This window comes from Pholcus phalangioides, unplaced genomic scaffold (assembly GCF_987345545.1).
Source record: "Pholcus phalangioides strain wild (caught in Gottingen) unplaced genomic scaffold, Ppha-v1.0 ptg000002l_1, whole genome shotgun sequence".
Lineage (NCBI taxonomy): Eukaryota > Metazoa > Arthropoda > Arachnida > Araneae > Pholcidae > Pholcus > Pholcus phalangioides.
Window position 1 is genome coordinate 12,198,513 of NW_028301595.1, and position 17,847 is coordinate 12,216,359.

Here is a 17,847-nt window from a genome sequence, read left to right on the forward strand (position 1 = left end):
GTCCGGAATCAAAGCAAAAGGGAGAGGCTCCAAACGAACTTGAATATGATTGAAGCATGGACTAACGATTGGAGCATAACCTTTAGCGTTGACAAGTCCATGGTCGCTTTATTTTGGTTCGAACAAGCCACGTTTCACTTACGAGTTGAATGGTGGTGTCACTTCTGTTGCAACTAGGATCACCGATTTGGGAATTCTCATTGAAGAGTGGCTTAGGTTTTCTGAACATTGTTCAGCGGTGATCAAAAAATCGAATAGAATGCTCGGTTTCATTCTTAAGAGAGTGTCTTCACGTTCTCTTAACGTGATTTTTTCACTTTTCCGGAGCTTAGTTCATGCTAAACTGGAGTATGAAGTAAGATTGTGAAGACCATACCTACAAACGGACATGGACTTGGTTGAGGGGGTGCAGAGAAGAGCTACGCGCGCTCTTGTTGGTACACAAGGCTTGAGCTATGAAGAAAGACGATCTCTTGAATATGTTTACATTGGGGGAACGCAGGTGTCGTGGGATATGATCAAATTATTTAAAATTTTCAATGGGACTTATAGGATGGACCATGAATTATTAATACACCGCTAATCAACTGCTTCAACAAGGGATCACCAGTATCGATTGGTAAAGGACAATTCTTCAAAACGTTAAGGTATTATGCATAGTAAAAGGGATAATTTTTTTATTACTTATTAGATTTACCAACAACGCTTGGGTACTATGCATAACCGCTATGTTGGTACATGATGATTTTTTACGCAGATGATTTTTGTTTTCTTCTACCTATCGTCTTTTTCACTTTATCGGGTGGTCGCGGGCATTTTTTCTTTCATTTTACCTTATTCAAAATTTCATCGATTCGAAGTGTCTTGCAGCCACGCGAAAAGGTGAAAATCGCAGTGGGTAAAATAGAAAAAACTTCGCCATTCCGCCTTCGTCTCAAACTTCGCCAAGAACGGGATCCGCAAAATTCGCCTCCGACTTTTTACCATGACAGCATGAATGGACAAGTGAGAGTGGGTGACTGATCTGGTGAACGAGTGAGTGAGTCGTTCATTCATACACCCATTCAATCACGTATTCAGTCGATAACTCACCCCACCACTCGTCACTCATACGGCCATTCACCATTCACGATATTCACCATCCATACGATCACTCACTTACGCATACGATCTCTCACTCACTCATGCGATTACTCGCTCACTCATACGATCACTCACTCATTCGTACGGTCACTCATACACCACTTGGCCCCGTCTGTGGTGAAATGTCAGGGACAAGATGTCCAGTGCTTAACATCCGGGGGCGAAATATACCGAGTACAGAACGTGCTGGGGGAATATCTGGGGTGAAGGCGGCAAATTCCCGTAAACTCCCAAGAACACCGCCAATGGTGACGAATTGCTAACTTCGTCACTCATTGCAACTAATCACAGGATACCAAATTTCTCCTCACTCGACTGAATGTAAAGTTTGTCGTGTGGTATGCCGCCCGGTTTCTTTTCTTCCATTTTTTACACTTTGAATTAGTTGCTGTGTAAAACCATATTCAATGGACAGTACGCGATACCTACGATATCTAGGTCCATATATTTTCATTTCTCTAATGGATGACGCCAATTCTCGCGACTTGTCGACAAGGTAAAAATGTTTTTGTTCGAATGAGGTCTGAAATTTGTCCCTCTTTTTTATGGATTCGCACGAGGAGAGCATTCGCGAGACAGATGCTGAGCTCTTATCGATTTCCGTTATGTAGGATACAATCCTTCCTTTCTTCGTGTTTCTTCTATTTCGCCCTTAATGAACATTACCGTTGTTCCAGCTCCTGGTCACGCGAGGTACCGACCAACACCGGTGGTACCAACCTGAGAGGATAGAGAGAGAGGAAAAAAAAGCCTATATAGTTAAGTCTCCAGTGACGAGATGTTATTCTCTACGATACCGGCCAACATGATTGGTCCCCATTCGAATGGGAGATCGGCCATCGTTCGAACCGAGGTTTTTGACCTGGAAAAGGACATGACAAATTACATCGTTATTTCCTGGTCTTGCATCCGATCGTAGAAAAAATTTCTGTGTTGACCTTACGCAATAGAAAACGGGCAACATCGTGTAAATTTTCATATTTAGTGAGAAATAATGACTAGTTATTGAAATCATCTCAAAATCTCGTTGGATTATTCCCAGTTATGCATCCATCAAATTAAAAAATAAAAATGGATTCAAATACAGAAGTAATAACTGAAGCTGGCGACATGCAATTGCATTCAGTTCCTGAAGAAACTGAAATTCCACCCAGTGCCGATAGAAATGAATCTCAGGATACTGATGGGAATGATGATGCGACGGTGATTATCTGTGACGAGAACCATCATTCACCGGCATCGTCACCAGTACAAGAGATGGACACCCAGTCGAAAAATGACGAGGAATCCAGACCGAACTCCGTTATTGAAACCGTAGATACGCATGGAGCAAATGATCACGATGTTGTCGGTGTAACCACCGATGAGACATCCCAAAGTGAAGAAGAGTCTCCAGATGAGACAATCAGCCAAACCGTTGAAGAGAACGGACCGCAAGAGCAAACGATACTCATCAAGGAGAATTTACCAATAACAAACGGTGTCCATTTGGATCCACTTAGAATCGAACCAGAAAAGATCCCAAGACATTCGGCCAGCGAAGTCCACGCGTCCGGGAACGACTGCAATAGCAGTTGTGTTTTCCGCACCACGAAGAACTTGTCGGTGCTCATCTTGTCGACGTCACTTTTCGTTCTTTACGGTATCGGTGGTGCATTCATGTTCTCGTACACGGAGAACGAACACGACTTCGACTTCAACGCCAGGATCGAGAAATGGAAGAACGACACTGCCATCCTCCTCGCAACCGAACTCAGGCAGATCTCTCCTTACGAAGAAGTCTGGGCCAAGAAAGTTTACGAATACCTGGACGTTTTCGAGAAGGATCTGCTGCACGCGAGTTATTCGGGATACAAAAGGCGTGATGATCCCGAGTGGGAACAGTCCTGGACTTTCCGTAACTCGTTATTCTACAGTTTCTCTTTGATGACTACAACAGGTGAGTTGTTTTTCGTAAATATTTCTATGGAATAGGGTCTGGTCATGAGAACCTGGCCAGACCCATTTAAGATTACCGAGTTATATCTTTTCCAATATTAAAGTTTATATAACCTACACCAGAGGTCTTCAACCTTTTTCTAGTCGCGAGCATTGTCTTTACCCATCACAAAAAAAAGAAGAGCACCCTTACATACATACCATACATACGAATGCATGAAATCAGGATGATTTCAATCCTCGAATGCAATTTGTACAAAGTGGTTTAATTGGAACGTTGATCAAGTGCTCGCGAGCACCAAATCAGACACGATCATCGAGCACTCTGGGTGCTTCAGGGAGCACCATGGTGCTCGCGAGCAACGGGTTGAAGATGCCTGATCTACACGATCTACACCAGTGGTGCTCAACCTTTTGGAGAGTGCGGGACACTTCGTTGGTTTTGAAACGTGTCGCGGGCCACTTGAGTTATCTGGAAATGTTCCTTGAGCCACTCAGGTGATCTAAAAGTGTGCCGTGTGATAGATACTTGAGTTATCTGGAAATGTGTCTCGAGCACTTGGGTAATCTGACAATGTGCCACAGACAATTTGAGTTACCTGAAAATGTACCACGAGCAATTTAAGTGATCTAAAAATGTGTCAGGAGCCACTTAGTGATCTATAAAAATATCGCGGCCCGCTTAAGTGAAGTGTAAATGTGTCGCGGACAGCTTAAATGATCTGTAAGTGTGCTACGAGTGTCACTCAAGTGGTATCGAAGGGTGCCGCTGGCCAGCCAGCTGATTAAGTGATCTACAAATGTACCACGTGTCACTTAAGTGAACTGGAAGTATCGCTCATGTGAAGTGATCTGGATATGCGCCGTTGGCAGCTCAAATGATTTGAAAATGCGCCGTGAGCCACTGAAGTAATTTGATCATTTTTAGTGGGCCACTTGAGTGGCTTGGTAATTTGTCACGGGCCACGGCAAATAGCTCCGAGGGCCACATTTGGCCCGCAGGCTATAACTTGAACATGCATGATTTGAACTTTAATGTATGGAACTTAGGCCTACTGTCGTGAACACAATGCGGTGCTCTCTGTAGCCATAAATAGTGCTCAATGCTTGCGCTCAATTTTGGAGATCCCGATTACATCTTGATTCAATTTTAACTTCATTCCAGTTCCAAGAATTCTCGTTAAACTGGTCCGAGTATAAGGATATGTCAAAGTTGCAATATTCATGCTCCTGATGTTGAGACTAAATGAAGCTCGGGACTCCAGAAAAGGTGAAGACTTCTGCAGAGCTATCTTAAGAACATCATGGGCCCTAAAGCAAAAGTGATTTTTCTAAGGTCCCAAGCTATGGGGGTTAGAAATACCTCCCTAAAAAATTTACATACTTAATATCGGAAGTTGTATTCAGATCATGAGCCTCACCCCCCGCCATACCTGAGATTCCCGGGCCGTGTTGAGTGGCACTGAACCTTTGCTTTAATATGACTGACATACAACACGTTTGGGGTTTTTGACAGATAGAAATTTCTCATAATATACATTGATTTCACAGTGACGTTACTTTCAAAAAAGTATCTGAACTTGTTTCTGTAGTTGCCCCATCTCAAAATTTTTAATTTGTGTAATATACAGGAAGTCCAGTACAGTCGTAAATAGTTTAAAAATTCATAGAAATTGGAGGAATTGGTATATTTAGACCCGATTTTTGCGAAAAAATTATTAGCACGAAGGGCAAATTTCGGTACACAAAAATAAGTTGAAATTTTCAAAGAGGGAGACAGAGAGAGCTGCACGAAAGGAAATCACAGACTTCGGACCGTCAAAATTACTTCAATCTCTTGTGTGTCCGAAACGTTTGTAAAGCTTTAGCTGGCTACTTTTGACTGAGGTAAAACAACTTCGCCAGTGGTCCTTCATCCACCAATGTCGACACCACAATGAAAACCTTAGTTTGATGTGAGCGCTAGTAACAGGAGAATTCAGAAATGAACTGTTAATCGTACACCTTGCATTTTATAGGACTTTGATTTGCATAGTTGTGTGATTATTTGCTTTCGTGAAGCGCTCTCTAGTGAGAAAACTTTGAACTCTTTGTTTTTTTTCTTTATCTACAAAAAATAACCCTTCGTAAGAATAGCTTTTTTTGGTAAACGTACCAATATTTTTTCAATTTTTATAAATTTTCAAACTATTTACGAGTTTATGGGACATCTTATATTCATATCACTTTGTAAAAAAAGAAAAAACATATAAGATATTTTACCGTAAAACTTTTGTGATTTTTTGTTTTCTAGCTCATATTCTTACGTTATTTCTAGATTTCAATCCATTCGGAATTATTTCTTTTTCATTAGTTCTGAATTTACGTAGGTGCCCAGGAATTTTTTCAACGATTAGGTTCTTAATATTCATTAGTTTTAGAATTAAATCTTTCATTAATTTTAAATTTTCATCAATTCAAAATTTTTAGTGGTTTTCGTATTAATTTTCGTACATTTATTTACGTATCTTTGTATAGATATTTTCAAGCGTTCCTGTGTGTATATTTTCCGTAATTTCTTTTTTCTGCACAGGGCTTTTCACGGTGACTCTGCATATACATTTATTATTTATGAAGTATTGCGTAAAAAATGCGTTGATGAAATTGACATGCAAATTTCGATCGAAGTAGAGAGAAATTAAATGAACACGCGATGCGTGTGGTACTAAAAATCAATCGATCCATCAAACATTTCATTACTCGCACTTAAAATGAGAAACTGTGTGTGTGTGCAAAGTGTTTCTCTCTCCTCTGTATTAGAACCATCAGAAACTACGTAATTTCGTACAATTTTCGTACCAGGTAACGCACATGATTCCTTACCAATGATAAGTAAAATTATAGTTAGACTGGAGACATCCCCGAAAGTTGTTCACTTCTGTTTCATTATTCTCAATGAGCTCCAATCGAATGTTGTGATTGTTAAAGATAATTATTGCGCCATCCATTGTATGTAAAAATTCCATTTAGATTACGTTATCGAGTATGGTACCACATTATGAGGTTTAGTTTTTTTCTCCTCAAAGGGGTCCTTTCTTCCGTGGGTGTTGCCTTCCCTGCTGATTGAGCTATCGTTTCATTTGCCCTAGCAAAGAGATATCAGCCAACACCTTCTATAGAAGAAAGCCTCCGCGCGAAGCTTTGGCGTCACTGAACTCGTCCATTTCACCTGCAGCCATTGGATATAAGCAGGCCGATATCTTTACCTTTTTTTTGCAGTATATCCAATGGCTATAGGTGAAATGGACAACTTCAGTGACGTCACGAGCTTCGCGCGGAGGCTTTCTGCTATAGCAGGTGCTGTATCAGCTGACATTCATCGATATTGAAGTCCTTCAATCAAGACACACATGAATTTTCTCACTCAGTAAGGATACGCTTCAATCCTTTGTATACACTGCACACTCAAGAGCAATCGAATTAGAGATATCTGTCTAGTATCGTGTAGCAGTACCTTTCACCCTGATGACGATGAAAATTCGACTGGGCGTGAACATGACAGAACACCTGAAGCGTTCGGATGTCATACGCAGTGTGGGAAATTACAGGGAGGAATGAAAATTAGGAGAGGCGACAAATTTTGGGAATGTCTGATCAAGAACATCATTAGAAGAACGAAAGAAGAGCAGCTAACGTGTGACAGAGAAAACGAGTACACTAGAGAGTGTACAAGCATGTAAGTGACCAAAAGGACCAAGAGAGCAAGGGATCAAGTCAGTGAGTAGCCGAAATACTGACAAAAACAGTATAAGGCATGTGAGTGACTTTTAGAGAGCGTGGGACACGTCAGTGAGTTGCCAAAAGAGTGATTTAGGGCACTGTCCTTCAAACTCTGGTCCACAGATCTGTCAGTTACGTAAAAAATTTCGCCAAATTCTTGAAGCAGCTACAGTGGAACCCCGTTTATATGACTTTCAAGAGGCCAGATTTAAACGTCGTCGTATAAATGCGAAAGTCACACAACTGAAAAATATATTTTTTTTAATATGAGCCCAACAAACATACAAAGTATCAAAAATTCAATGCGTTTAATTGCAGCACCAATTCCGTTATAAAAAACCATACTTGATAGGGACGGGGGTGTGGGGAAGAATTTTAAAATCTCATTTCAAATTGCTTAGAAAATTAAATTAGCAGAGTATTACCTTTGCTTCGATTAAATTAGTATAGTATTATATGACATGATTCAACACCACCTACAGAGAAGAGATCTTTTATAGGTGGTGTTGCATGATGTCTCTCTCCATTTGTTTATGCACGATATACAGAAAACTGGATGTTGTGTGATGTTTATTTTTTTTTTTGAGATGTTGATTTTTTTAGGAAGGAAAAACTAATCTCTGCCTCTACCGGGAGTCGAAGCCGGGGCCCTCGTTTGCAGGACGAGTGCTATCACCACTAAGCTACAGGGGTCATTCAAGTATTAAGATGTCAGCATCGAGGGGGGGGGGGTTCGGATTTGCTGACTTTTGATGACGGGGGGGAGGGGGAGTTTGAAGGTTGCTTACGTCATCAACCACCCCTTTTTGAAGATATGAAATATTCTGAGCTGCTGACGAAATTTTTGCTGACAGGGGGAGGGGAGGGGTCAGTGTTTTGCTGACAGGGGGGGGGAGTCGAAAATGGCTGAAGATCTGCTTACGTAATACTTTAATGGCGCCACAAAGGAGATAGAGAATTCCCTTCCTTAGAGAGTATATAGTATTCATTTGAAGATAAAAAAACATTAAATTGTTTTGTCACAACCAGCAAGCAAAGAAAAACGAAAATTCCACAGGAAATAATGGAAAGAACCGATATACTGTGCGTTTTTGAACCGTGTAAGTCTCATATTGCCAGACATGTACTTAGTTCCATCTTAAAACATGGGCCCACTCGGACACGCCTCGGGGACCTCAAGTGTATAAGGGACCTTGGGGTAATGAAATTTTGTGCTATGATTTTCGAAAGCATAGAAATATTTATAAGCAGGTACGTTCAACAAATAAGGGATCCCAGAGTAGCATTTTGCCCGGGGATCAATGGTGCTGTTAAGACGTCCTGCCTATAATGCTTACGTGAACTTTCCCCCACTTCAGTTTCAATTATACAAATACAAATACAACGTATTTCAAAGTCATTCAGTGCGTATTTCAAAAAAAAATTGTTAGCGTTATCTGCTGTTGACTTTAAACACTAATTTTCGAATTGATGCATATGTTAGCAATATGTTTATCACAATATTCTTTTCTATAAATTCATGTTGTTGGTTATTATTTTGATGAAATTTATTTAATGCAGTCAAATATCGGTTAACATAATTCTTTTCTACTTTGTTCTGTTGGAAAATTTTCAAGTTTCGGTTTCGGTATTCACTTGTACCAAAATATTTAGTTTTGTTTTCAGCGCTATCTATCCTTTACTTTAAATACTACTTTTCGAATTCACAATATTCTGTGTTCAGATGGCAACGAGACACCAGAATGCGAACAACTCAATTTTTTGGGAAAAGTGACTTGTGATATTTTGCCATCTGATGACAGAATTTTACGTCATATTTTTTCGCATTCTATCGTTTTTGTTTTTTTTCTATCCCAGAAATCAATTTCCCATTAGTTTTATATAATATTTGATTATTTGGTACCCAGTCAGTGACGTCTTAACGCATATCCCCTCAGGGGGCCTCAAGAGAATGAAAACTGGTAATTTTCGAGAATTTTCTAGGTAGGGACTCAGAAAAATCACTTCGCTCGGCGCCCCCCCCCCCCATGATGCCCTTAAGACTGCCCTGTGCACAGTGAAATATCGGTTAATACGATGTTTCTTCTACTTTCATGAGCCTGAACCATCAAAATTAGGTTTGAAAAATTGATTTTTTCACTTTGCAATGTGTATTTCGTAATACTTATATATTTATTTATTTTTTTTAATGTAAGAACCAGTGCTGAACATATCTATTGCCCGAGTTATGTAAAAATTTTGGTCGGGCATATGATTTTTTTGTATGCCTAATACGTTTCAAGATCAAGAAATTTCCGAAATGAAAAGAAGTCCTAATTTCTATTTGAATGATTTTTCGAAAAGACTTTTTCTTCCATTTTTCGTTCAATTTCATTGTACATCATTTGGTTAGGATCTAATTCCGAATCAAAAATTTGTTGCATCATTCTCATTTTCATTGGCAGGCCTATATCCCCCAAACGCTTACAATGTGAACCTTCCCACCCCCTGGGGATAACGCTGAAAGTATTGGAAGAAAAATTCTGAAACGCGACATATGGCCGTCTTTCAAACAATTGAAACCGGTTTCTTTGGCGCTCGCCGCAGTCTTATAATCGCGGCGTATTCTTAGAAACAAGCAATCAACAAAACACCCTCAATGGCTATTTTCGTATATTTCCACAATTACCCTAAAATTCATGGCTTCTGCTGAACATATGCGAAGTTATTGGTGATAAAATGGGATTACATCAAAAGTTCGATCTTCCGCTTTTAGTAAGATGAACGTAAAGATTTATTTCCTAAACCAACGCTTCCGGGTGTGTGTGCATATTTGTGTAGAAATTTGTTTCCAGGTCACAGGCGTCACCCAAAATAAAAATACCTTGGTGACGTGCGTTGATTTAGTTTCGCAAACAAAGTAACCTGCAGTAAACAATGCTGACCCGAATATGAGGGGAATCGATATTGTTTGTTTCGTATTACTTTGAAACAGTTTGAGTTTCCTAAAGTTATCAATATTATCTTCTGGTATGACCCGGAAATTATATTTCACTCGATAATCCAAGTCATGCTTTATATCCGACGGCACTTTCATGGATTTTCCCATTTCGTGGAGGGATGACTAACCTCATAATAGAAGCTGTTTTTCTCAAAATAAATTTAAAATGTTTTTTACAAATTATACAAATTTGTTTCGAAATGTTAGAACATCCCAGAAACTCGTTAGTGCAGTTTATGAAATGCTCAAGTTAGAAAGCTCAAATCTATAGTGTGACTCAGGATCCATGTTTTTCTTGTTGCATTTATCCTTCACTTTACATGATACTTCATGATTCTACACGTATAAATTTTGGTGATACATTAAATATAGGGTAAAACGGATCCTACCTAGGTAAACGGTACCCCTGAAAAGGGTCCAGGGGTACCGTTTTCAATTATCTCGACCCATCATTTGTTTTATTTGGAGGAATCAATTTCTCAACAATTTAAAGGGTGCTTGATTATTTTATCCATTTATAAACAGTTAATGCGATGTCTCTTCTGCGTGCCTTCGTGATCCGTAACCACGGAAATAACGTTTTAAAAATAGATCCCCGTTCCTATGGTGCCTACGAAGTGGGGGGGGGGGGGCTGATAGGCTGATAGGACCTAGACGATTCTCATCATTTTTCGTTTTTCACACAATAGATTTACTATAGGAAGAAACCCGATCCTTAGTCATCCATGATTTCTATCCACATTTACATTGATTTTTATCTCTCTTTACTGAGCCTATATTTTTATCTCTCTTTACTGAGCCTAGATTTTTATCTCTCTTTACTGAGCCTATATTTTTATCTCTCTTTACTGAGCCTAGATTTTTATCTCTCTTTACTGAGCCTATATTTTTATCTCTCTTTACTGAGCCTAGATTTTTATCTCTCTTTACTGAGCCTAGATTTTTATCTTTACTGAGCCTAGATTTTTATCTTTACTCAGCCTATAGATTTTTATCTTCACTCGGCCTAGACTTAGCCTGGATTTCTTTTACTTAGCCTAAATTTTTATCTTAACTCACAGCGTTGATTTATATTTTTACTTAGCATTGGCTACTTATCAACGGATTTTGCAGAAAACTGATTTAATTATCGATTTCAACCCTGATTTAATTAAAACTTTTGATTGAAATCAACTTGACCAGTCAAAATTCGATTTCAATGCTTTTCTGCTACACAAAACCGAACCCTGAAAAATTAATTGTTTCTCTTCCTTCCTTGTAGGAAGCTGCCAGGACCTACCGAGATCGCAATGGAGGCACTGGACAGTTATGGCTTACGCACTCGTGGGAATAGCCATAACTATAACCTGGGTGGTTTGCTCAGGCTCATCATTAGCTACTTTTTGGCGATGCGTCTTCGAGAAGGTTTGCTGCCCTCTTTGTAGTAGCGTCGGTCACTCGTCGTCACGAATCACACCCCAGACATCACCAAGTTACCACAATTTCTCGAAGACGTCTTTTGGTAGCAGCGTCCCGATGGGTGACGGTCTCGTCGCCATCTTGTTCCCATTCCTGCTACTTTTACTCTATTTCGTCTTCGGATCGGCAGTGCTTTCGATCCTGGAATACTGGAGCGTTTCGGAGGCGTTCTTCTTCAACTTTTCCATGTTTTCAACGTTGGGTATTTCATCCATGGATTCCAAGGAGTTGGCGACAGTTTCTGTGAGACAAAGTTATTTCTACATCGCCTACTGGCTGATGTTTTTCAGTCTTGCGTCCATGTTCGTTAACTTGATCCGGATGTTCTGGAGGGAGAGACGGCTCAAAGCCAGGAAGAAGATGGCGGCTGTATCTTTCTTGAAGAATGCTGATCTTGGGAAGTAAGTTCTTGTTAAAATGATGGATAACCTATGCCATGGTTGTAGCATATTGTGAATAAAATATTTCATAACTACTGTATGTGTGGTTTCTTGTTTTTATTCAAAGAGAAGTGGTGCTCAATTTTTTTTCTTTCAGAACGCGGGCATCCAAAGCGATATTATAAACTTTAGAAGGCCACGATAAATGAAATTTATATAATTTTGAATTTTTTTTTCACTTCACAAAGTGTTTTGTTGTTTAAAACAATAGTCGGGGGGGGGGGGGTTAGCGTCCAGAAGACTTATTATGTTGGATCACCCCGTATTTTATGGGACAGAACAATTTTGCCATAATATTTGATTCTTGGGCGTTGGGCGGAGTGATCGCATGGCCGTGGCTAGAAATTTCTTTGGGGGAGGGGGGGGGAATTCGGGGAGGTACGAAATAGAAGAATAGATATATCCATAACGCATGGGCCCAACCGGGTACTGCCCGGAAGGGGGCTCAAGTGCAGAGGGCCCCTCGTGATTATGAGATCTCGTTATGAATTGGCAGGGAATCATATCTAGTCAGCTAGGGGGCCCTCAGGAAAAACCGAATGGGCCGGGGGCCACCATGCTCTTAAGATGGCCTGATTATTCCATTTACATCAGCCATTCCCCTCCCCATTTCACGGGGAACGGACCCCCTCCTCTCGCTAAGGTCTTAAATGATCGCCCTCCCCTAAATAAGGAAAAGACCTGCACAGATTCATTATTGAAACTCACTTCAGTAAATTTATAAAATATTCAATATACTAAAAATTCAGTTCGTTTTTGGCTTTATTTGACGTTTTGTTGATGAAATTCTGGGTCCCGAAGATCTTCCAGCAATGATATCCGGGAAAATAAATTTGAATAGTAATTTCACTCCTCTCTAAATAGCCACAAGTCTGTAAAAATAGGGTTATTTATACACTGTGTTTTTTTAATGAAAAACAGAAAATAAGTCCATCTTAAACAATTGCCTAAAATTTGAAGGAGTATTTTCACTCAACAATGAAATTCGGAGAAGGAAAATTAAATTTTAATGCATGAATCACGCATCTAGATACGTATTGTCAAACACTGCCTTCCAGTAATAAGGATTTTTCCGTTAATCTGGCGTACACTAGTCGGATATGAGACAAATACAAATACAACGCCACAACAGGCAAATTGCCCAACGAGGTGGCTGACTTAAGAACATCATGGATCCCCGAGCCATTTTTTGGAGGCCCTACCTACTACTGCTACCCCACACCCATGCACCCCCCCCCCGCGGAACCCCCAACAAAATCGGTACATGCGGGAATGTGCGTGTACGTGTAGTGAAACCTGACGTGAAGTTTATTGTTTCTCTGCAATGCTTGTTCTGTGTAGTGCTGCCATCTGCCACCAGTTTTTCTAACTATGAGTGAAGTGTTATGATTGGATGGTTTATCGTTGTAGGACTGTTGCTCTCTGTGGCGAGACTTTTTAACGGGAAGATCGGCTCGCATTTGCGCCTTGAAGTTGGGAACCACAGAAAACCAATTTCAGCCGACCACCACTGTGGGGTTCGAACCCGGATCCTCGCATCGCGAGTCCGTCACTATAACCACTCGACCACCACAGCGGCTAACGGTAGTCTTCTGTACTACTACTACTGAACCACACATACACCTCATCTATTCCTCTGCGGAACATCTATCGAATTGGTGAATGTTGGAATGTGTGTATGTGTTGTGATCCTAACGTGAAGTTTGTTTCTGTGTAATGCTTGTTATGCGTAGTGCTGCCATCAATTTTTCTAACTTTGAGTGAAGTGTAACGATTGAATAATTGCATCGTTTTGTGTGTGTGTGTACTCCTGTTGCTTGCTCTCTGTGGCGAGACTTTTTAACTATTTTTCCCTCGTCATATTCTGTATCCCACTGCATTCGCATAGCGATTTTGTTCTGCATTTCGGTCTCTTTTGTAACTGTTGCATACAGCATTATATATATATATATACAATATATGTCTATAGTTTTCCGTGGGCCCCTTCGAGGCCTGCTGGTGACGAGCCAGGGACGCCAGAACATATATGCTCATGTTGCTAAAGCAACACCAATCAATTGAATTGAATCAATTCAATGGCATTGCCCAGCAACACCAATCATCATTCGAATATAGCTCATACCCCCTCAGTTCGTTCGGGCGATGGGAGATTTAAAAAAAAGGGGACGTTTTTGTTGGCGTGTGACGTATGGTCTTCATACATATCTAAGTAAACATTATGTTAATTACTCGAGCAATACCAAACATGTTTGACTTCCGGCGTCCCTGTGACTAGCGCATCTTTGTAAGCCCTTGCCCAATGTAACCTCAATTTTTGTCTTCTTGCTCATTCGTCGTCTTCGGGGATTAGTACTTCGGGCGTCGCATCGCTCTTCCACACCATGACCGAAACAATTCCGTCTTAACGCAAGGACCCACCCGGGCATGGCCTGGGAGCTGAAAAGAAGAATGACCTGAAAAAAATTACAACTGGTTGAAATTCTCGAGTGTTTGCGAAGTAGGGCCTCAGAAAAATCAGTTGGCCTAGGGGCCCACGATGCTCTTCAGACGGCCCTGGGTCCAAAATCTTTGGGTAACCAGCCTATATCCCCTATGGAAGGACGGGGGAGTCATGGCCGGTTTCATGTCTCCGCGATGCGAATCCGTCACTATGACCATTTGGCCACTATATAGCGGCAATCTACTGTACTACTACTACTACTACTACTAAACTTATGCACCTCATCTACATTCCGCTGCAGAACATCTAACGAATTGGTACATGTTGGAATGTGCGTGTACGTGTTGTGAACCCATGTGAAGTTTATTTCTGTATAATGCTTGTTATGTGTGGTGCTACCATCCGCCATCAATTTTTCTAACTTTGAGTGAAGTGTAACGGTTGATTGCAACAGCCGTATCGTTGTACGCCTGTTGCTCTCTGTGGCGAGATTTTTTTAACGGGGAGATCGGCTCGCATAGTCTACTGTACCGCATTCAGAGTGCGGAAGCCACGGGTGTCGAAAGTTTCTGAACCACTGGCATATTTCAACATCTTTGATGATCTCGGGATTTTTGGTGCACCCCACCTTTCCCAATTCATACCAATTAATTCCTAACAAAAACTTTTCTTTCATCTCGAATTTGGTGCCCCTCCTAGAGCGGACCAAAACCACTTTCCTTAATTTTGTTTTTAACTCACTATCACGGATTTGGCGGGAATTCGGAGCGGTGACACAATGTGGGCGAAAAGATGTCCCCGGCAGCCCGCTCTGAAAAGGATCCGGCTCCGATGTAATTAATACAAAAAAATTGTCATTTAAATTAATGAAAATTCCTGTGGTGCGGTAGCCCCATGTCGATAATATACTCGCCTGAAGTACCAGGGGATGTTTAGAGGTATCCCGAGTTCGATACCCGGTTCGTCCTTGTCAGAAATTTTCCTCACACAGGGGTACAACAGAAACGGTAACATGACCACAGAAAGAGATTGCTCCCACACCACGAGATTAGCGCATCAACCTCTCGTAGGGACTCAGAAAAATCATTCGGCCCGAGGGTCCATGGTGATCTTAAGACGGCCCTGTGTGGGGAGGTCCATGCGGAAAAACTTGCTGACAGTTCATCGTGACTCGAATCATGTTGAACAGACATAAATTTTTGTCATACTTTTAAAGCGCTTCATCATCTGTTTATCAAATATACGTTGCAATTCGATAACTTTAATCATTTTTCGAATTTTTTATTGCTGTTTTTGTTTAATGAATGTAATTAATAGAAGTAAAGGAATCAAGTACTGGAATTCCATGTCCCCCACAAAGGTGGGGCTGACAGGCAGGACGTCTTAAGAGCACCGTGGGCCCCCGAGCCAAGGGATTTTTTGGAGAACCTACCTGAAAAGTTCTCGAAAAATTCAACTACGTCTCGTTTCTTTGAGGCACCTCTTCTCTTAAGGCCCTTCGGGTTCTGCACGTGGGGGGGGGGGGCATGCGTTAAGACGGCACTGCCTAAGGTTTGCACCAGGCGTCCTCCTCTTTCAGTTTTGAATCTGGTAACCCTATCTGAAGACCACAGAATCCGTATTTTCACTTATTTGTTCGATCATCCATATTGTCCGAATTTTTTTGTCAATTGTTGCAAATGTACAAATGCAAAAAATTCTGTTACCAAAATTTTCGTCGCATAAGATTTTATGCTGAGAAAAATAACAAAGAACTCTCTCTCTCTCTCTCTTTCTTTTCATCATCGCATGAGTCGCCTGAAATTTCGAGATTAGATGGCAGCACCAACAGTATATACTGGAAAGAGTATGACGTCAGCGGTCTCCGCCCTGGCAGGGCGTGCTGAGACAATACCTTTTAAAGCAGCTTGCTCTAGAACAGCGGTTCTCAACCGGTGCTCCGTGTGCACTTCTTAGGGGCTCCGCGGTGACTTAAGGAAAATGAAATAAATAAGTCAAGTTGATAGATATATATAAAATGAAAAAAAGAGGCCAACAGGGTTCCACCATAAAAATTATATACAGAAAGGGCTCCTCGAGTCAAACAGGGCTCCCATATAAAAGTTATGTACTGAAAAGGGCTCCGTGAGTCAAAAAAGGTTGAGAACCGCTGATTTAAGTTGTTTTTGAAACGCGGATGTGTATCCCTTTTGAAGCACACGTTACAGAAAATTTCTTCCATAGAGTAACATGGGTAGAGAATCCATTCAAATGGCATTTCCCACGTTCTTTTTTTTTTTTTTTTTTTTTTGCAAGCACATTGCACATTCGTGATTCTGGCATGACGTAGCCGATATATTGGTTATTGTACAAGCAGAATTTGACAAAATTACATTACAAAACAAATTACAGTATGATACATGGTAATTAGCTCAGCTGAATAAAAGCATTCTTTAGTTTTGACATATTTTTTAATAAAAATTTCCTATTTGTAAGTTTTTATTTTGGAGAATCTCTCATGACCCCCGCCCCTCCCCAACCTCACCTCAGTTCATTGAAACGACCCACGCAGTGCCGTCTTAAGGCGTGGGCCCGTCTGGGCACGGCCCGGGGGCCTCAAGTGAAGAGGGGGCCTCACAAAAATGAGATCTGGTTGAAATTTTCAAGAATTTTTTTGGTAGGGCCTCAGAAAAATCAATTGGCCCAGGGGCCCATGATACTCTTAAGACGGCCCTGGACCCAGGTTTGCGCACCACTGTGATTCGCTCTTACCATAGTTGAATAACAATGTGTTTCAACAAATGAATTACTTTCTCTCTCATTATTGAGCAACGGAATCTCTTAAAAATACATTTTGGACGTGTTGAAACGTCTGTTGAAAATCATTCGTGTTGGAGATTCCATTCCGGTAAGACGTGTTTGCGTCTAACCTCGAAGGAAGGCCTCTGTATGAGGCTTAATCTAGATTCAGGTAAGAATCACAGTTTTTAGGGCTTCGGTCGTGGGCATTGACACGGTTAGGTAGCTCTGGGAAGGGTTCCCAATGTCTTCGTTTGATGTTTTTGTGGTTCGTTGTTCTTTCTCCCCTGTTAGTTTGGCTTAGCTCTGTGGACCAGAGAGGTACCGAGCATCGTGACCCCCGGCAGTTTGAGTGAGCGAACCCTTTGCGTTCGTCCTCTCTGCATTTGGAGGTCAGTTGCTCAGCCACTTACACTCAACATCGTCGTGGCAATGGTATCACTGGCTCGTTTTTCGAGTCACTGTGCCAATGGTGCCGGGTTTTGAGGTGGTGGGCTAAGGGTTCGCAGAGCTGAGCAGAAACCGTTTCATTCAAGACTACTACAGTCAGACTTAGGTATGTACACTAAACCACTGTGGTGGTCGAATGCGAGAACCCGGATTCGAACTCTACCGTCACCACAGTGGTGATGAAGTTGGTTCATCTGAAGTTGGTTTTCTGTGGTTCCCGTAAAATTTTCATCGGGATGGATAGGATTGACCACATGAGTTATCAATACACCGTCAATCGAGTGCTTCGACAAGAGGACACTAGTACCGTTTGAACTGTCTGAGCGGAATGGGGTGCTCCACCCCTCTGTCATGTAATCCTTGATCGATCAAACTTTTGATTACTCCTGTGATATGATTTTACACAACTTTCTATAATTTATTATTGGTGCCCGTTGCACTTTGACTTTCACTTGATTTAT

General features: G+C 41.1%; 1 protein-coding gene across 1 annotated transcript; it reads left to right on the top strand.

Annotated features, from left to right (window-relative positions):
• Positions 1–1,947: 1,947 nt before the first annotated feature.
• On the top strand, positions 1,948–11,754 carry LOC149089425 (uncharacterized). The gene is made up of 2 exons (XM_089239767.1): positions 1,948–3,082; positions 11,082–11,754. The coding sequence occupies exons 1-2, from the start codon at positions 2,215–2,217 to the stop codon at positions 11,681–11,683; spliced, it is 1,470 nt and encodes a 489-aa protein (XP_089095893.1). The 5' UTR covers positions 1,948–2,214; the 3' UTR covers positions 11,684–11,754.
• Positions 11,755–17,847: the final 6,093 nt, after the last annotated feature.